Source organism: Ochotona curzoniae, unplaced genomic scaffold (assembly GCF_017591425.1).
Source record: "Ochotona curzoniae isolate NIBS_2020 unplaced genomic scaffold, NIBS_Ocur_1.0 contig_2699, whole genome shotgun sequence".
NCBI lineage: Eukaryota > Metazoa > Chordata > Mammalia > Lagomorpha > Ochotonidae > Ochotona > Ochotona curzoniae.
In genome coordinates this window covers 2,565,228-2,585,093 of record NW_024465561.1, presented here as the reverse complement: position 1 = coordinate 2,585,093, position 19,866 = coordinate 2,565,228, and the positions used below count along the sequence as shown (strand labels likewise).

The 19,866-nt window shown below is 54.3% G+C and overlaps 1 protein-coding gene and 1 pseudogene across 3 annotated transcripts; one reads left to right on the top strand and one right to left on the bottom strand.

The window, feature by feature from the left end:
• Positions 1-2,312: 2,312 nt before the first annotated feature.
• Positions 2,313-3,404, top strand: LOC121153848 (annotated as a pseudogene).
• Positions 3,405-14,074: 10,670 nt separating this feature from the next.
• LOC121153846 (cytochrome P450 2A11) lies at positions 14,075-19,459 on the bottom strand. 3 transcript variants are annotated; one of them, XM_040976598.1, is made up of 9 exons: positions 19,273-19,459; positions 18,880-19,042; positions 18,033-18,182; positions 17,728-17,888; positions 16,533-16,709; positions 15,812-15,953; positions 15,226-15,413; positions 14,789-14,930; positions 14,075-14,273 (listed from the first exon to the last, which is right to left on the bottom strand). In XM_040976598.1, the coding sequence occupies exons 1-9, from the start codon at positions 19,450-19,452 to the stop codon at positions 14,092-14,094; spliced, it is 1,485 nt and encodes a 494-aa protein (XP_040832532.1). In that variant the 5' UTR covers positions 19,453-19,459; the 3' UTR covers positions 14,075-14,091. The 3 variants fall into 3 exon arrangements, with proteins under 3 accessions (XP_040832532.1, XP_040832533.1, XP_040832534.1); XM_040976599.1 differs by having other exon boundaries at positions 15,812-15,950; positions 19,273-19,457; XM_040976600.1 differs by lacking the exon at positions 18,880-19,042 and having other exon boundaries at positions 19,263-19,457.
• Positions 19,460-19,866: the final 407 nt, after the last annotated feature.

The following is a 19,866-nucleotide window of genomic DNA, read 5'->3' as shown; positions in this document are numbered from 1 at the left end:
AGGGCTGGGGTGGGCCTAGTGGGGGTTATTGGGGTCACTCCGACTAGGCGTGTATGTGAGGGCCAAGTGTGTGGTGGGTACGGTTGGTCTGGGCTGTAAGCATCCGTTGGCTTACTTATTTATACATTTAATTTTTGTAAAAATAATGATTACATGGTGGATTAGGCTGGAAAGGACCAAGGTTTAGGGAAAATTGGGTGAACTCATTGCTTTCAAATTTGCTATTTGTTCTTGTTGTTCCTGGGGGAAGGGGAGAGACAAAGGGGAAAACCACTCATGACTTTCCACATGTCCCAGTACCCAGGGATGAGGAACTGCCACCTCATATCAATCCAGAAGGTTTCATGTGCCCATATTCCGAGGGTTCTGTCCGAGTGGTTTGGATAGTTCTGAAATGCAGCCGATTTCACAGATCCAAGGATGATGTCACCCTCCCAGCGTCCACTGGCTCCGTTCACCGAGAATTTTTGTTGTCATCATTTCTTTGGGGTAGTTGTCCAGTTAGTTCTGTTCTGCTACAGCACCGAATGTGCTGCCAAATTCCCCTTTCACTGTGTCCACGGCTCTGCCTTCTTCATTAAGTAGGACATGTTCTTGCAGGCGAGTCCAAGGACCCAGGCCAGGCGTCCCTCCCCTAGGGCTTACAAACCTGACACCCACCTACTAGGCCCCAGGACCCGGGCCAGGAGATTCAAGCCCCGCTGGATCCCCCACCCCTGAGGCTCACGAACCCAACACCCACATATCAGGACAGGCCATGAGACCCAGGCCTCGCTGGATCCCTCACCCGTGGGGCTCATAAAGCAGGCACCCACCTCACAGGCAGGCCCCAGGATCCAAGCCCCTCCAGATTCCCTACCCTTGGGGCTCATGAACCCGATACCAACCTAAAAGGCAGGTCCTAGGATCTGGGCCAGGCAACCCAAGCTCTACCAGTTTCCCTGTCCCCGAAGCTCAGGATCCCACTCCCAACCATGCAGGTGGACCCCAGGACCTGAGCCAGGCTACCCGAGTCCTGTCAGATCCCCCATCTCTGGGACTTACAAACCCAGCCCTCACTAGGCCCAGGCTGCATGACTCTCCTCACCTCAGCGTCTACAATCCTATTGTGCAGCCTGGCCTAGTCTAGTCTGCCCCCTGTGCCAGCTCCTGCTGGTGGGTGCTGCAGCCTATCCCAGCCTAGTCTGATTGCTGTCCCACTGCTAACGTGAACAGCCTGGAGTTGTGGCCTGATCTGGCTCCTCCTGCCCCCTACCCTGGTTCTCAGCTCTGCCAGTGGGTATTATGTGCTGGCCCAGAGTGGTCTGTCCCCAGACCCGACCACATGTACAGCGATGGGTACTGTAACCTGGCAATGTGTGGGCTGTTCCTTGCTTCTTGCACTCACCTGCAGGGACTGCGTCCCAGACATAGACTTGTCTATGGAAGCCCCTCAGCTGTAATTCCCAACCTGAACGTAAAACCCACGTCATCTCTCACTATCGCCTGTGAGATCCGTCATTCCCCTTACATCAAAACCCTTCAAACTCTGAGGGTGGGTCGCGGGACAGCCCGAGGGGCTCCTTTAGCCGCATCCTTGTGGGGTGAGGGGAGAGCCACGTGGCCCAGCTACAGGCACCGGTGCAGGTAAACAAAACAAAACAAAACAAAATAAGACAGAAGAAAAGGGCCTGGCAGCATGGCCTAGCGGTTAAAGTCCTCGCCTTAAATGCACCGGGATCCCATATGGGCACCGGTTCTCATCCTGGCAGCTTCACTTCCCATCCAGCTCCCTGCTTGTGTCCTGGGAAAGCAGTCTAGGATGGCCCAAGGTCTTGGGACCCTGCACCCACGTGGCAGACCTGGAGGAAGTTCCTGACTCCTGGCTCGCACGGAAGATCTTCCTCTCTGTCTCTCCTCCACTCTGTATATCTGACTTTGCAAAAAAAAAAAAAAAAAAAAAATCAATTAAAAAAAAAACAGCTTCCATAATGGGGTGGCCCCGGAAGCTCACTGAGCATCCCACGCTGCACCCCATCCCCGCGGGAGCCAGTGTGGTTAGCTGTACATACCTACCATCAGTTTATGTAAGAGGTGGGCCTGGAGAAATAACTGACCCATCAATTGCAACTACCAATGTGTGCACCGGCTGACGTGGGTGACAGACCGAGCCAGACCCCATACTGGTAAGCACACGCAGGAATCAGGTGGCAGTGCGGGGTCTGAGTTGCACACTCTGACCTGTGTCCCGAGGTTGTTCGCACTCCTCCTGCCACCGGGATGTTACATCAAGGGATCGGGGACCGCTGAGACCGGGCGCAGTGTCGTTAAGCATGTCCATCTTCACGCCCACCAACCAGACCCGCCTGACCGACGTGGCCGTGGTGCGGACAAAGTGCGTGGGCAAATGCTTCGAGATCGCCTGCTTCAACAACAGGGTGATTGGCTGGCGGACTGGCGTGGACAGTCCTCGGTGAAGTTCTGCAGACCCACTCGGCGCTTGTAAAAGTCTCGAAGGGTCAGGATGCAAAGCAGGATGACCTCATCAACACGTTGGAACCAATGACCAAAACTGGAAATGTGCAAACAGATTTTGACTCAAGAAGAACGTCGGGTGGCAGACAAGGAGAGGCACACACAGCTGGAGCAGATGTTGAGGGTCGTTATAACTACTGCAGCTGACAAACGTGTGAACCCTGAAACGAAGAGACACTACAGCGTTATTCTCATAGAGCTGGGAAGCACATCCACTATTCAGTCAAAACCAACAAGACCACGAAACAGCAGGCTTTGGAAGTGAGCAAGTAGTTAACGCAGAAAACGAAGCATGTGCCCCCCGTGAGTCGGCGGCTCATCCTCCCAGCGAATGAGGGAACGAAGCTGAAGGAAAAGTTCAAGCCGCCAACCAAGGTCGTAGAGAGTGAAGACTACAGTCAGCAGTTAAAAAGATTTGTGTCTCAGGCCCGGTGCAGTAGCCTAGTGGCTAAAGTCCTTGCCTTGCATGCATCAGGATCCCACATGGTCTCTGGTTCATATCCTGGCTGCTCTGCTTTCTATCCAGCTCCCTGCTTGTGGCCTAGGAAAGCAATCGAGGACGGCCCAAAGCCTTGGGACCCTGCACCCGCGTGGGAGACCCGGAAGAAGCTCCTGCCTCCTGGCTTCAGACTGGCTCCGCTCCAGCCATTGCAGCCGCTTGGGGAGTGAAGCAGCCGATGGAAGATCTTCTCTGTCTCTCCTTTACTCTGTAAATCTGACTTTCCAATAAAATAAACTTTTTTTTTTTTTTAAAGAAAAGAAATTGTGTATTTCACTGACCCAGGCGGCTTCCGAGGAGAAAAGGAGCTGATAGAGAAGGGAACGGAAGGTGGAGGTCGGTCAGCGGTGCTCGGTTTGACGCGGGAGAAGGCAACGAGGAATTTGAATGACTTCCCGCTCCTGAACTGCAAAACACCTTGGCAAATGTTCTCGCTTCCAGTAGCACTTGATTCTGAGATCTGCCGACACTCGCTCAGACCACAGGGTTTGGTGTTTTTCTTCTTGGTGTTAAGTGTGTGCACAAAAAAGATTTTCTGATCCAAGTCGAGGAATTTGACAATGATTTAGTTTTTTTTAAAGATTTAGTTATTTTTATTACAAAGTCAGATATACAGAGAGGAGGAGAGACAGAGAGGAAGATCTTCCATCCGATGATTCACTCCCCAAGAGAGTGCAATGGTCGATGCTGTGCAAATCCGAAGCCAGGAGCCAGGAACTTCCTCCAGGTTTCCCACACGGGTGCAGGGTCCCAAAGCTCTGGGCCGTCTTAGACTGCTTTCCCAGGACACAAACAGGGAGCTGGATGGGAAGTGAAGCTGCCAGGATGAGAACCGATACCCATATGGGATCCTGGCGCCTTCAAGGCGATGACTTTAGCCACTAGGCCACGCTGCCGGGCCTGAGAATGATTAGTCTTAATTGTAAATCAGGGTTTGGGCAAAAATGCAAAGCTCAAAAGACAGAGTTCAGAGGAACATTGTGTTGCTAACATTTCCTTTTAACTCTCCAAGCAATGAAGCAACTCTTGTGGATAAAACATGAGATTTGTACAAAAAAATATTTTTTTTTGGCAGGGACGTGTCTCTGGAATAGAGAATTGCTAAAAACGAAATTATGTAATGTCTTAATTTCTATGTAATGATATCTGCGTGTATGGGGGTAACTGTAGCAAGTCTTCATAGAGCTCCGGTGGTGGCTTCTTGAGTCTATGAAAAGAGATACGTAATGACTGCAACATCTAGATAATTTCCTTCAAATGTGCTGCCATAACTTGCATTTATTATTGGTATGAGTAAGTAGATGGCCATTTATTTCTCATTCTTAAAGTTTATAAGATATAGCTCAGATTATATGTAACTAATAAAACCACTCTTAGATTAAAAAGCATCAGGTGTGGGATCACTTCAGATAAGGTTTCTTTGGGGATTCCCCAACTAAACCACTGGACTCGGAACGCTAACTGTGGGGGAATCACAGGATCTGAGGCCTGATTGTGGCGTGCAGGTGTCAGAACTTGGCCTTGTCACAGGCTTAGATTGAGCAGTGGACGGCATGTACAGATGCACGTGGAAGATAAGGCAATCCATCAGGGCCTGCAAAGAACATCTGGTACCATAGCAGAGGAAGGAGGGAAGTACAACTTGGTCAACTGCCCCAGCCAAGCGTTGACAGCAAATATCTGGGGGAAGGGAGACTCGAAAGTGGGCTATGTCAGCCAATGACCCTTGGAAGGATTTTCTTATCCTTGGAACAGCTGGATCGACAGCATTTCAGAACTATCGAAACCACTTGAGCAGAACCTTCAGAGCGTGGTCCATATCGAGGTCTCTGGGTTGACATCAGGTGGCTGTCCTGCATCCCCGGGCCCTGATATGGTCAGGATGCTGGGTGTGGCTTCTCCCCTTATCTCCCTCCTTCCCCCAGATACAGCAAGAAGAAAAAGAAAATTTAGAAAGAAAGGTCTCACCCACTTTCCCCTTATCCTTGACCCTTCCCATCCTGATCAACTATGTAAACATCATCATCAAAACAACAACAACAAAAAACAAACAAAAACCCAGAGGAAATGCACACTCTTCCAGCTCTGAGTTCTCTGTTCTCTCACCCACCATCCGTCTACCCTTTCCTCTATGGCTCATCCACCTGTGGCCTCTGTCTTATCATTGTTACCTACCATCTCTGTCATCTGTCTACAGTCGTGTGCAGCGATGTTTGTGCCAAGAAAAACTGTGTGCCCAGGAGAGATCTGATAAGCATGTCACTCGACATGCTTGGCTGTCATGACATGTCATGGCCGTAGTCGTGTGTGCCGATGCATCCCAGGAATCACAGCGTGAGGAAACACCAACAGCTTGTTTCTCTTGGCTTTCATTATACCCAAGATAATTTATTTGTTTATTTAAGTCTAACACATGCAATAATTCACTTCGATATTGCTAACCACACCCTTCTGAGAAATAAATTTTATTAACGAGGATGCAGCACTTTTTTTGAAAAATTGCTCTTTTGAGCCCTGTGTGATAGCCTAGTGGCTAAACCCTCGCTTTACATCTGCTGGCATCCCCTATGGGCAACAGTTCATATTCCGGCTGCTCCATTTTCCTTCTAGCTTCCTGCTTGTAGCTTGGGAAAGCAGTCCAAGATGGCCCAAGTCCTAGGGTCCCTGTACTCACATGGGAGACCCGGTAGAAGCTGCTGGCTCCTGGCTTCAGATCAGCTCAACTCTGGCCGATGAGGCCACTTGGGGAGTAAACTAGCAGATGGAAAATCTTTCTCTCTGTATATCTGATTTTCCAGTAATAAAAAAAGAAATCTTTAAACAATGAAATAAAAGTGATGCTGGGACAAAGAGAGAAAGAGGGAATGGCAGTTCAAGTGTGCTATCTTTTGTCTGCTGCCTCACTTCTCAATCACATGCAACAGCCGGGGCTGGGCCAGACCTGGAGCCTGAAACTCAGTCAGAGCCTCCCACATGGGGTCAGACACCTAAGTGCTGGAGCCACCGCCTGCTGCGCCCCAGGGCGCCCATGAGCAAGAAGCTGGTCTGGGAGACTCTGAACCCACACACTCTGAAACAGAATGTGGGCAACCCACATGGTGAGTTTACTGCTGTGCCAAAGAGTAACCTTTCATATGTTTTTGAAAAACATTTGTTTGAGCGGGGAGAGACTGACTGCACACTCCCAAATGCCTGCAATGGTTTACTGGCTCGTTGGCTTGGTGGTTCAGTGGTTGAGTGCTTGGTTGGGTGGCTCGTTGGCTGGGTGGCTCGGTGTCTGAGTGTCTCAGTGTCTTGGTGTCTTGGTGGCTTGCTGGTTCAGTGGTTGGTTGCTTGGCTGGGTGGCTGAGTGTCTGGGTGTCTTGGTGGCTTGGTGGTTCAGTGTCTGGGTGCTTGGCTGGGTGTCTGAGTGTTTGGGTGTCTTGGTGTCTTGGTGGTTCAGTGTCTGGGTGCTTGGCTGGGTGGCTGGGTGGCTGGGTAGGGATCAGACCTTCCCCTGCTGGGAGTCAGGAGGAGCTGCTCTGGCCAGCACAGAGGGCCTGGGAGTTGGCAGGTGGAGGGCGACTCCTCCCCTTGCCTGGGTGCTGTTTGCGGTTACACCCGTGTTCTCTGTTGGTTTGGAGATTATGGGGCTCAACAACCTCCCCTTCTTCCCCTTCTGTGCATGACCTTGGCCAACCTTAAGCCCGGTACTGCTAGGTGCTTCAAACAAAACAACCTCAGAACAAGCTGCTCCAGCTCGCTCTTCATTGCTGGCTGTGGCTGGGAAGGATTTGTGATGACTGATGGGACAAAAACATCACCTTTTAAATAAATATTTACTTATTTTTAGAATTCATTTGAGAGAGAACACTCTTACTTGTTGGAATCATTTCCCCCCAGAAATACCTGCAACCGCTGGGTCTGAGCCAGGTTTCCCACGTGCATGGCAGGGACCCAGCTTCGTGAGCCATCATTGCTGCCCTTCCTGGTTCAGCATTAGTGGGAGCTGGGACTTGTAGCCAGGTGCCCTGAAAGGGGGTGTGGCTGTCTTAAGCACTACGTGGAATTTCTGCCCAAGGATTTGGGGGGGTTCTGAGATTCTCACACTGGTATTATAGCAATGAAATTTGGAACATGAATATCAATTCAAAATAATAAAGTTGAATTGTTCCAAAATGGGGTTTCCCGACTGTGCCACTTGTTTTGAAATGTCCCAGAAAACAGGTGCCAAGGCCGATGTGGTGGTGCAGTAGGTTAACTCACTGCTGGTAAAATGAAATTCCACACCACAGAGCCAGTTGGAATCCCAGCTGCTCTGCTGCTGAGCCAGCTCCCTACTATGGTCCTTAGGCCCCTGTACCCACGTGCGGGAGCCAGAAGAAGTTCTTGGCTCTCGACTTTGGTCTGCTCCAGTTTTGGTCATTGTGGCCACTTGGGGAATGAACCAACGGATGGAAGATCTCTCTATCTCTCTCTCTCTGTAACTGACTTTCCTATAAAATAAATAAATCTTAAGAAAGAACAAACTAAAAAAGAAGCTTTCCTTCCCACCATACACTTCCAACTCCCCCAGGGTAGGTTTCTCTGTGCCCTGTGCCTGGTGGCCAGGTCTCCCTGGCTTCCCTCTGATTCGGGGTGCTCTCCTCCCTCCCTGCGGCTCCAGCGACCTTCTTTGCACTCTCGGGGTGGGGGTGCCGACGGCCCATACGGTGGGCAGCGTGCTGGTGTTTCATCATCCCTCCCCAACCTCTGGCTCAGCCAAATGTTTTTTGTTGCCATCCTCAAACATGAGAATTACGCAGTCCTCCAGGTTCCTAGGAGACGACTTTGTGTGCAGGGATCATGGTTGTTCCAGTCTTCCGACTGAGCCCACCATCTCAGTTTGCTGCTCTTTGCAGCATGCCCTGGAAGTGGTGTAAGGCAAGGAGGTGAGGGTCCTGCCCTCGGTCCGGAGGTGGGGATGCGGGGGATGGGAACAGCGCATGCGTGTGAGTGTCCGCTGACCGGGCAGCTGCTGTCCGTGTGCTCCTTATGAAACGCGGCACGTGACTTTTGGGTTTCTTGCTTCCTTCCCACCCTGCAACCCCATTCTTGGTGGACAGCGGCCAAAAGTGGAACCCGAGCTGTCCACATAAGAACTGGAAGCTTCCGGAATTTGATCGCTGCGGCAAGGTTGTGAAACTGCAGGGTCCTGAGGGCTGAGCCGCTTCCCGTGTGAGCTGGTCGGCTTGTGGGTAGCATGGGGGTGGACGGGGAGGAGAGAGTCAGGCACAGTTCTATTACCCGCCAAGTCCTCTCTGTCCTTCCCAGGCTCCTCAAGGTCAAGCCTCAGGGAGAGAGGGGGGGAAAGAGGGAGCCGGTGGGGCTCTGTCCCAGTGCCTTGCTGAGGCTCCTGGGAGCAGGTGCGAGACTTGGAGGGAGTTTTGGGCTCCTGGGCTCAGCCTGGCTCAGCCGCAGCCATTGAAAACATTTGGAGAGTAAACAGGTATTCTCTTCCTAATCCCCTCTTGAAGTAATTAAATACAGTTTAAATAAAGCTGATGGAGTGTCTAGAGATAGTTGAAACAAGGGGGCCATTGGAATGGCTCAATAGACTAATCCTCTGTCTGCAAGCAGCGGAATCCCACATGGTTGCCAGTGTGTGTCCCAGTTGCTCTACTTCTGATCCAGCTCCCTGCTGGTGACCTGGGAAAGCAGTGAAGGAAGGTCCCAAGTCTTGGAATCCTGCACCCTCATGGGAGACCCGGAAGAGGCTCCTGGCTTCAGATTGGTGAGAGCGAGGAAACACATTTATTCCAGCTCACTCCACAGATGCCTGCAAAGGCTCCAGGCTGAGCAACACAGTGAGGCTGGAAGGCAGGCTGGGTCTTTCTGTGCGTGGCAGGGACCCACATGCTTGAGCGGCTGCTTCCCAGGGTCTCCACGAGCAGGAAGCTGGAGTCAGAACTAGAGCCAGGTATCAGGCGCAGGTACTGCTAGTATACACAGGGGCTGATAGGAGACACGGATGTCTGCCTGATGGTTGCTAGGGCAGGTCCCGCCCCGTGAGACAAGTCCTTTTCTCTGAGTGTCCTCGCCGGTCACTCTGCTCCTCCCTCCAACAGCAGCTTCCTTGATGTTTCCTCCCTGTCCCCTTGCAGACGTTCAAGCTGTCATTGCAGCCTGCGTGTCCGTGACCTTAGCTCTTGTCACTACAGGGCTCTCTTTGTGCACAACCACAGAACCCCAGGTAATAGGTGAAGCCCATAGTCCTTGTGGCTGTGCTGGGCAGCCAGGCACCTCCTCTGGCTTTGCTTCATCTTTCCACCCTCTGGCTGGTGGCTGAGTGAGGCGGCTTGAGCTGGCACTGTTGGAGGGTGACTTGGCTCTGTCCCAAAGGTTACAAAAACAGAGGGCAGGCTCCCTCAAGGCAGGGACAGAGTGGTTTCCTTGTCATTTTAGAATGCCTTGCAAGGTAGGGTTTCCATGACTCCTCTGGCCACTGGCTGCACAGCCCCTGGGGGCCCTGGCTTCCTGCGGGTGTCAGTCCTGTTCTTCCACTTGTCTGTCCCACACACATCTGTTCAAACTCCTGGGCTGGTTACAATCTTGGCTCCCATTTCTGTGTGGAATTTTTTAAAAAAGATTTTCTTATTTTATTCTAAAGTCACAGTTACAAACAGAGAGAGGGAGAGACAAAAAAAGAGATTTGTCATCTGATGATTTACTCCCTAGATGGCCACAGCAGCCAGGGCTGGGCCAGGTCAAAGCCAGAAGCTAGGAGCCAGGAGTTTCATCTTGGTCTCCCAGGTGAGTGGCAGGCAGCCAGAGACTTGAACCATCTGCTGCTGCTTTCCTCGGGTGCATTAGCAGGGAGCAGGATGGGAAACGGAGTAGCCAGGACATGAACTGGCATCCATAGGGGATGCTTTACCGCTAGAGTGCTGACCCTAATACTGGTCCTTTTCATTTCAGCCTGCAGAGGTCCCAAACTCAACTGTCGCAGGTGCAATGTCAGAACTGCGCTGGTGGCACCTGGCGTTTCTCCCAGCTTAAGTACGAAGTCAAGTTAGATGCTCTTTCTACTTAGATTATTCTCTCCTGGAGCAGGATAATGCATTTGCATGCTCCAAGATCCAGAAGGGACAAAAGAATTTGAAGTGAGAATTCTCCCGCTATGCTTCCTTACCCAGAGGAGGATAATGTTACCAACGTCCAGTGTATTTTACACAGTAATAATCCCCCATACCCAGTGTGCTTATCAGGATGGGTTGGAGTTGGTGTGACAGACAAAAGACTTAAATCGCCAGATCCAAAGCATGTTGGCAGGTGACCTTGCTCTGTGAGGTCACCTACGTTTCATCTTGGCCTGTACTTCCTCGGTCCCTTTGGCGGGGGTCACGAGGACTCTGGAAGGTCCCAGAGTTGCAGCCATGCAGCTGCTGCTCAAGAGACCAGCATTCCGCATGCCAGAGCTGGGCTCGAGTCCTGCCTCAACTTCCTGGCAGTGTACTTGGGAGCTGGCAGGGGATGGCTCAAGCACTTGAGTCTCTGCCCACCCATGTCAGAAACTTGCACCGAGTTCTGGTCTCCTAGCTTTGGCCTGGTCTGACTCCAGCTGTTATAGACATTTGGGGGAATTAACTGGTGGACAGGAGATCTCTTTGTCTCTCTGCCATTCTCTGTTGCTCCACCTTTGAAGTAAAGGAAAATATGGGGCTGGTGTGGTGGTGTGTCAAGCTAATTCTCCCCCTGACAGTTCCAGTGTCTCATATGGGCACTGATTGTAGCCCTGGCTGCTCCACTGCTAATCCAGCTCTCTGCTTATGGCCTGGGAAAACAGCAAAGAATGGCTCAAGTGCTTGGGACCCTGCACCCATGTGGGAGACCCAGAAGAGATTCCTGGATCCTGGTTTCAGATCAACTCAGCTCTGGCTGTTTTGGCCAGAGATGTTTATAATATTTCCTTAGCTTAGCTGTGAAAACACCCAATTGTTGATCAATAAAAACTCTTGGGTCCAAAGAACATATCCTGTTGAATTCTCGCCATCTCTGGATCAGAAGCGGCCGCTGGGGCAAAAGCCCTTACCCTCCTCTCAAGAGAACACACACATGGATGACCCCATTTGACTCAAGTATTATTGATTTGTGTACTTGTTACAACACTTGATGTGGCTGGAACATTTTCCAAGACCTCCTCCTCCCACTGCTGGGCAGAGAGCTGCCAACACTTGAGAAAGAAGCTGCCAGCACATTTGGGGGAAATGTCTGAGAATGAAGATTTGGGGTTCTGAAACACTCATGGCCCTGGAGTTTGAGACAAGGGAGGGAGCGGAGCTCTCGCTGCTGAACAGATGCACAGAGCGGAACTTATCCACGCAGTGCAGCATCCTTCCGCTCTACCAAGAGGGAAACCCTGACCTGTGCCATACCCAGAGCAGGTGGGGGTGAGGGGCTCTGGGGCAGGGAGTGGAACCGGAGAGAAATCTCTCAGGCACAGAGAGACATGCTTTCCCTCCTTTATTGGAAACTGAAAGTGTTGACTTTTCAGAAACAGACAGCTTGAGCCATCGGCTGCTTTCCCAGGCCACAAGCAGGTCTGACAGGTGCCAGGACATCCTCTAGGTTTCCCACATGGATGGGTTTCATGGTAACGGCCATTTGTTCTTCTCAGCATTTCAAATCAGATTCGGTTATCATGGAGACTTTAATTTGCTAAATTCTAGTGGGACTGCCATCACCAAGCTTGGTTAATAAAGACTCCTTAATACATCCTAGACTTGTCTGGGTCATCTCTCACACCCCGCAACACTGCTGATAGTTTGATTTTGGCACAGAGTGTGAAGTCATTGCCTGCAATGCTGGCCTCCCATATAAATCCTATTTCAAGAACTGCACCCATGGGGGAGACTCTGGGCTCCTGACATTGGCTTGGCTCAGCCCCAGCTGATGTGGCCATTTGGCAAGTGAAGCAGTGGATAGAAAATAGATCTTTCCCTGTAATTCTTTTCAAATAAATAAGTGCTTTTTGAAAAAAAAAAAAGTAGGGCCTGGCTGATACCCTAGCGGCTAAAGTCCTCGCCTTGAACATGTCAGTATCCCATATGGATTCCAGTTCTAATTCCGGTAACCCCACTTCCCATCCAGCTCCCTGCTTGTGGCCTGGGAAAGCAGCCAAGGACGGCCCAGAGTCTTGGGTCCCTGCACCTGCATGGGAGACCCAGAAAAGGCTCCAGACTCCTGGCTTCAGATTGGCTCAGCTCTAGCCATGGCGGCTGCTTGGGGAGTGAACCATCAGACAAAAGATCTTCCTCTCTGTCTTTTCTCCGATCTGTATATCTGCCTTTCCAACATGCATGCTCTTAGTAACGGCAGTGCAGGGGCTCCAAATGGCACATGGCAGATGCCTAGCAACACGCTCCCTGCTGTTGACGTACGGCCAGCAAAGACGTGCCTGTGTGTGTCTGTGCACTTGTGTGCGTCTGCTCGTGTGCTTTGAACCTGGAGGCCCCGTGCTTCCGCCTCCCCCTCCTCCTCCTCTCCACCCTGTAGATATCGAGTTGTGCAGCTCCCCAGTCCTGGGCTGAGACAGGTGAGGGCAGGTGAGACAGTGAGACCAAGAGGAGTTATGAGGCCAGCGTACATGCCAGTGAGGCAGAGGGCAGAGCGTGGGTATCCATCCCTGCCACAGGCACGAAGCCCCGCATATAGCCCCTCCAGTGCCCAGTGCCCAGGTGGACGGGGAGGATGGGTCGGGCAAGGGGCAAGGGGCAAGGGCAGTGCTGCTTTTCCTCAATCCCAAGATTCCCTGCATGGAGTTTTCTGGAATGTTCTCAAGGAGACATGTAGGTGGATGGGATATGATGTGACTCTGACCCAGGGTGCTTGCTGTGGGTTCATTCTCATCCTCACTCAGGGAAAGCAGCCTAAGTCAGGAACTCAAGGCCAAGGGCAGACACGGGAATGGGGAAGCAAGCAAGCTTCATGGTGTAGGGCGGAGGGTGGTCCCATCACCTGACCCCAAACAACCCTGAAGTAGGGCTGTGCACGCGTGTGTAAATGTGGAATTTAAGAAACAGAGATCCAAGCAGATGTGCATGGGTGTTTAGGTTGGGCCCCCCTTAAGGACGCCGCCACTACTGGGACACACTTGACTCCTTTGAGATTCTCAGCTGTGGTGTCATGGTGGATGTTGGAGCTGTCAGACCAGACCCCCACCTCCAGAGGCTCCTAAGGGTGGTGGGCTTTTTGGCTGAGGCGCAGGTTGGGACCCCTGCATCCTGGGTTGGCTCTGCATGGATTGTAGCAGCAGGTGGTTGAGACCCAGTCAGAGGTCTTGGCTCTCTGGCCTAGGGTCTGGCCCAGCCCTGGCCCCTGGGGGTGAGTGTTCTGACCATCTTTCTCTTCCTGCTTCTCAAGGTCAGGACTAAGGAACCTTGAGTGTGTATTCAAGTGTGTACTTTGACACACGTGGTCCTATCTTTGCTTGCATGTGTACACATATACGCACACTCACGAATGACCCCAGCATTCTCTGAAACTGCTTCTCTCCCTCGCCCACTTCACATACAGGCCAACTCTGGGCTGGGCACAGCCACTGGACTCAGTGGGAGCACACTAGGAAGTCCTGCTCTGAGGCGTGAACATAGCTGGGCAAAGGTGTGGTGAGGCGGGGCAAGCTGCTGGCCAGGGGTCTGCGACCACCCTATCCTTGGCCCCACCAGCCAGGGCAACCCAGGTTGCAGGAGGAGACACTGGAGGAAGTGGGTGGCTTTTCAGAATGGTGCCCAGATCTGTATTCAGACACCTACTGGGCATTTAGGTTTTCTGGGTCTTGTCACCTATAAAGTGGGCATGAGTAGCATTGCCACCTACTCCCTGTCCCTCACCCTGCGAGGTGGGCAGGTATGGTTGTTAGCAGAAACACCCAATGACACACGGATGGCTTGCATAATAAATAACAATTGTTATTAGCGTGACTCTGCCAAGAGCGGTGGGCATGTCCCCTCCCCTGCACAGTCCCTTCCCGCTAGCCCCCTCCCCGCTAGCCCCCTCCCCGCTAGCCCCCTCCCCGCTAGCCCCCTCCCCGCTAGCCCCGCCTCTGGCCCCGCCCTCGCCTAGCGGGGCACGAAGCTCATGGTGTAGGTTCGCGGGATGGTGGCGAAGCCCACGTGTTTGGGGGACACATCGATATCCTGCGGCGCCTGCTGGGAACGGAAGCGGAAGTTCTGCATGATGGTGGTGAGGAAGAGGAAGAGCTCCATTCTGGCCAGGTTCTCTCCGAAGCAGTACCGCTTGCCTGTGGAGGAGAGGAGGGAGGAGACCGCGGTTCCTGCGTTTGCCCATCCGTGATTGGGGCGCCAAGAAGGGTGCTCCGAGTCACCCCCACTCACTGTCCAGTCTCTGCCAGGTTTTAGCCATGGGAAGACCCCCTCATCTGCTCGGATCTCAGATTTCTTTTTGCATTCCAGAATAACCCATCTTCCCATCCTGTTCTCCCTGAGCTTTTGGGAAGTCCAGGTGTCCTCTCTCCAGTGTGACTGTCCTGTTCTAAGGCTGAGGCATCTGCTGTGTGTCCCTGAGGAGACTCGGGACGGTTTCTGGGCCTCGATTCTCCCTATTTCTGGAAGAGGGTGGCTGGTCTCTCCTGTCTGGTGTGGGGTTGTTGCTGAGGGTTGCAGCTGGCTGGCTTGAGGGTAAAGGGTAAGAGGAACTTCTACATGGCAGAGAGATGTGAGGTGAAGCCTTGGAGAGGCGGGCCCCTGCTGGGGTGAGTGGAGACCGGGCAGCCCTGGGTAGTCTCTGGTCTCTTACCGATGGAAAAGGGTACAAAGGCATCGCTCTTCTTAAACTGCCCCTTGTCATCCAGGAAGTGCTGGGGGTTGAATTCCCGGGGCTTGGAGAAGAACTTGGGGTCTCTGAGCACAGAGCCCAGCATTGGAAACACTTCTGTGCCCTGGTGAGCAGAGGGAGTTAATCAAGTGAATGTGTGTTGGAAGGGGTTGGGGTGGGGATTTAAGAGAAAGGGGGACATTGAAGTTGGGGCCTCTGGGAGTGGGGCCTGGACAGACCTGGGGCCTCTGTTTCTGAGACAGGAACGTTTAGGGGTTCACGGAGTTCAGATCCCTAAGGCAGGAAGTTCTAGGGGAAATGAGGGGGGTGGCTTCTGTTGAGGTGGGAAGCTGGGGGAGGTGTGTGATCTGGAGTGGGCAGGAGTTGGGCATCTCCCCGGGTTGGGTGGTGGGCAGCACCTTGGGAAGGAAGAAGTCCCGGAACTTGGTGTCCTTGGTGACCCTGCGGGCCAAACCCATGGGGATCATGTCTGCGTATCTCTGGATCTCATGAATCACGGCGTCCGTGTAGGGCATCCTTGCCCGGTCTTCGATCTTGGGCTGCCGGTTCTTGCCAATCACACGGTCGATCTCCTCATGGACCTTGGCTGGCGGGGGGGGGGTGGAGGGGGTGGCGAGCAGAGGTGGTGGTGGGTTTGGGCATCGGCAGGTCTCGGGGTTGGGGTAGTAGTTCCAGCATGCAGGCCTGCAGGCTAGGGGTCTGCATGGGCCTTGGAGCAGGGCCTGGTGAAACCAATCATGGCGGTGTCCTAGGCAGTGACCCAGGGGAAGGCGCAGGCAGGTGGGTATACAGTGGGCATGCAGTGGTTCTGCACACGAGCCACACGCTGCTCAGACCAGATATGCCAGTGCTGGGCTAGCGGGTGGGCTCCCTGGCGCTGCTGCGTCTCTAAGCAGCACGTCGTGCCTGGGAGCTGTGGAGACCCTGCAGGAGGCCCAGCGGCGTTTCAGGGCCAGCACGCTGCCGTTCCCCTCCCTGCCTCACCTTCCACATCTGGGTGTTTCATGAGCAGGAGGAAGCCGTAGCGCATGGTGGTGCTCACAGTCTCGGTGCCCGCAAAGAAGAGGTTGAGTGTGGTCAACACTAGGTTCTTCATGTTGAACTCTGACTTGGGGTCCTTCTTCTCCTGCAGGGAGACAGGGGCCTCCAGCTGAGCCTGTGTCTCCACGCTGGGGACACCCTTCTGGGGCGAGTCTGAAAGGGGCAGCCTTGTCTTGAAGCAGCTTCCCACCCAGGATTCTCCTCTCTGGCGTCGTGGCGTTTCTATCAAGCCCCACCTCCTTTCCTCATACTGCCATGTAGATGTGTGAGGTCACCCAGGAACGCCGGGTCCCCAGTCCTGGCCATGTAGCATATCTGCTAAGCAGGGGATGGCAGGTGAGGGAGTGAGATGACCCTGTGCTCCAGTCCTAGAGCCAGAAGGACCGGGGCTGAACTGAAGTCCGCTGCTTCCCTGCTGAGTGGCCCAGGCAAGCCATGCAAACTCTGGGGGCCCTGGATTGCCTCAATGGTGAAACTGAGGCTGTACCGGGGCCTCATGTGGAGCTTTTGAAGGTGAGGGTGCTGCATGGAAGCCCATGGGTCCTGCCTCTCGGCGGTGACAGCGCCCGCTAACTGAATTAGGAAGCTGAGCATGACGGGAGAGCACGGGGAGGGGTCTCTGTTCTCCTGCCCCCCGCACCCCTGGCTGCCTGCCCAGGCACACCTCCCGCATGCGGATGAGGAAGGAGTCGATGAAGTCCCGCGGGGAATTGGGATCCAGCGTGTGCTCATTCCGCTCCACCTTCTTGGCAATGAAATCCCTCAGCCCTTCCAGCTCCTTGAACGCTTGTTGCTGTGGCCCCGGCAGGTGCTTCATTACTGAATAGAACATCTCATAGAGCTGGGGGCAGGAGACAGAGAGCAGGGTGTGTGTGTGTGTGGGGGGGGGAGCTGTCAGTGCACAGCGCCTCAAGGGACGCGCTGGCTTAGCGCCACAGCACCTGTCCCCGCTCTTTGGCATTGAGATGGGGAAGCTGCAGGGGGACCTTGGTTACCACAGTCATCCTGTTGGTGGGACATGAGGACTGTTGCCCAGGAACTTGGTTGAGAAGGACTAGGGGACACCCATCTAGGAGTGAGGTTGGGTTGGGAGGTAGACAGGTGTTTGGGAGACAATTCAATGGAGGCTGTTTTGAGAGAGGGGTCACCTACTTAGGGTTTGAAGCATTCTGGTGGGTGTGGTTAGAGACAAGATGTCCAGATGCTGATTGGACACGTATAAAGGGATGTGGGGGGCTTCTATGCAGACGTTGGGAGATTGGAGTAGGGCCAGCATGCAGGTGTCAAACTGGGAGAGCCGTCTGTCCATGTGGTCAGATGAAGTGACCTGAGGGCAGCTCTGTGAGGCGAGGGAGGGGGCTAGCTTGGAGGACACACCGTTGGGTGTTTGGGGGAACAGTTGGTCCAGATATTCACGTTCAGGTCCTTGTGTGGGCTGAGGAGGGGGCACTTGTTTTAGACCTTGCTGGAGGCTGGTCCTGGACACCCATGTCAAGGTCAGATTGTTCTGGGGGCTGGGTTGGCAGCCCTAGGGGCTCAGGAAGTGGGCTGAAGCAGCCACTGGAGTTGGGGGTAGATGGGTAAGTGAGGCTGCTCAGATGGAGCAGGATGCGGGGAGGAGGTGTCTTGGAGTTGTTGTGACAGAGTGGAGTGGAGGGCCTGATCGCCTGCAAAGGGGGGGGAGGGTGGATAGGGCATCTGTTGAGATACCCAGGTGTCCTCAGTTTGGGAGACTGTCCCCGGTTTGGGAGCAGCTGTTGAGTGTGGCATCAGTGGGATGTGCTGCTGCTGCCTGGGGCAGCTTGGAGTGTCTGTGCCAGCTGGCAGGCGGTGGGAGAGGCATGGGAAGGCCGGGTCACCTGTCCCGTGGATGTGGCAGTGAATTGGAAGCTCCCCAACATCATCCGCAGCAGCGACAGGAACTCCTTGTCCTGGTAGTCAAAGCGGTCCCCGAACACGATGGAGCTGATGACATTGGAGACGGTGCGGCTCAGAAAGAAGGTGGGGTCGATGAAGGCGCCTGCAGGGGGCAGGTGGAGAGGGGTGTCACCTCGGGAGCTTGAGCCCTGAGCCCCTTCCCCAGGGCAGGCTCCAGGGCTGGGGGTCCCCCGCCCTACCTCCTGTCTCCTTCCCGCACACTCCCGCATCCCCGCCCCACACTCACCGCGCGTGCCACGGAAGGCCTCAATGAGGAAGCTCGCTTCCTCCTGGATGCGCTCCTCAATGCCCCGCTTGCCCACGCCAAAGTCCCGCAGTGTGGAGATGGCGAAGCGGCGCAGTGGCCTGGCGCGTTCCCAGTTACTGAACGCCACGCCTGTGGAGGTGAGCGCGGGGGACACCCGCGGAGAGAGGGGCATCAGAGAGGGGCGCCCAAGGGTGGGGAGTGGAGAAGGAGAGAGGTGTCACTCTCAAATGGGTGGAACAGCTGAGGCTTCGGCCAGGCGGGAGCCAGAAGCTCCACGGGGTGTCGCCTGCGGATGGCAGAGCCCTCCCCTATCCCCCAGGGGAGGGAGCTGGAGGCCCAGGTGGGAAGTGGTGGTCCAGGTGGGATTGAGAGGGGAGATGGCTTCACCCTGTCCCCATAGCTCCGCTCCCGCGGGGGGAATTTTGAAACATTAACCATAGAAGTTATCAAAGTGTCGGTGGCAGATCAGTGCTCCCGAGACACTGTGCACGGATTTCATTTTTTAAAGAAAATTTTAGACGGGCAAAAGGAAAACTTTTATTTCTCTTCTCCCGCAACTTTGGAAAGCCCCCTGGCGGTGGGAGACGGTAAGACGGAGTTAGGGAGGGAGAGAGAGCGGCACTCCTCCTTTCCGGCCATCCCAGCTCCTCTCCCACGCCTCCCAAGAAGACAAAAATTTGACAGAAAGGCCATAAGGCTGGAAGAGGGCGGGAGAAATGCAGGGGGCAGGGAGGGAGACAGGGTTGGGTGGGTCCTGCCATAGCCTCCAGGGGACAGATGAGCCTCCCAGCTGCCCAGGCCACATCCCTCCTGGGGTCCCCCTCACCGTAGCCCCTGAAAAGCCAGTCGAAGGTGGCCTGCTCGCCACGCCCACTGAACTCCTCGGCCTGGTCCACCAGTGCCTCCTTCACGGCCTCCTGCCCGCACAGCACCACCACACGCCGGGGCCCCAGGTGGACGGTGAACACGGGGCCATAGCGTTCGCTGATCTGACCAGGGTGAGGTGGAGTGGGGCGCTGGGGTTAGAGGGAGCAGCCCCCACGCACTGGTTCTGACACCCCCTCCCACCCCCAGGATCCGGCATCTCCTAGCTGGGACCCTGGGGGTCCCCCCACCTTGTCCTAAGAGCCTGGTCCTGCCTGGCCATTCCCAGCTTCAATGCACTCAGGGCGGCCTCCCTGCACCACCCTGCGTGCAGCCAGCTCAGGCCAGGCGGTACCTTCATGAGGGAGTCGTACATCTGCTCCGTGTTCAGCTGTAGGTAGTTTCCGATGAAGGGTAAGGGCGTGGGCCCTGGGGGCAGCTTCCCCCAGAGCTTCTTCTGCCGCCAGATGGACACCAAGACCATCAGGGTCAGGCAGGCCAGCAAGGCCGCCAGCAGCAGCCCGGAGGCCAGCATGGTGGTGGTGAGAGGGACCGTGTGATGGCGGTGACCGGGATGTCTTCCTTTTATGCGACTTCGGACTGAAGGGCGGACTTCGATCCTCGTTATGTAATGGTCTCGCCTGATCTCCCAACTACACCCCTCACTCTGCACTCCGCCTTGGTTGGAACACAGCCAGCAAGGAGAGAGGACAGGGGACCAGCGTGGATGAATAGAGAGAAACCTCCAGGACTGACTTGGTGGCGGCTGTCAGGGAAGCACGCCACTCCACACTCCCCCCACTTGCAGGGCTGTGGATGGGGGCGGGGAGGAGAAGGGTACAGTAGGACAATTCCCAGAACTAAAGATCTTTGCTGCTGTTGTTGTTTTAAAGATCTATTTGTTTTCTCTGAAAGGCAGTTAGAGAGAGGAGAGAGGGTTCTCCCTCAG

Excerpts from the sequence above, each read along its gene's own strand:
- LOC121153846 (XM_040976598.1), bottom strand. The coding sequence starts at position 19,452 with ATGCTGGCCTCCGGGCTGCTGCTGGCGGCCTTGCTGGCCTGCCTGACC. Across the intron at positions 18,183-18,879 it reads CTGGCTTTTCAGGGGCTACG|GCGTGGCGTTCAGTAACTGG; the intron begins GTGAGGGGGACC and ends TCACCTCCACAG. Across the intron at positions 14,931-15,225 it reads GGGACTTCTTCCTTCCCAAG|GGCACAGAAGTGTTTCCAAT; the intron begins GTGCTGCCCACC and ends TCTGCTCACCAG.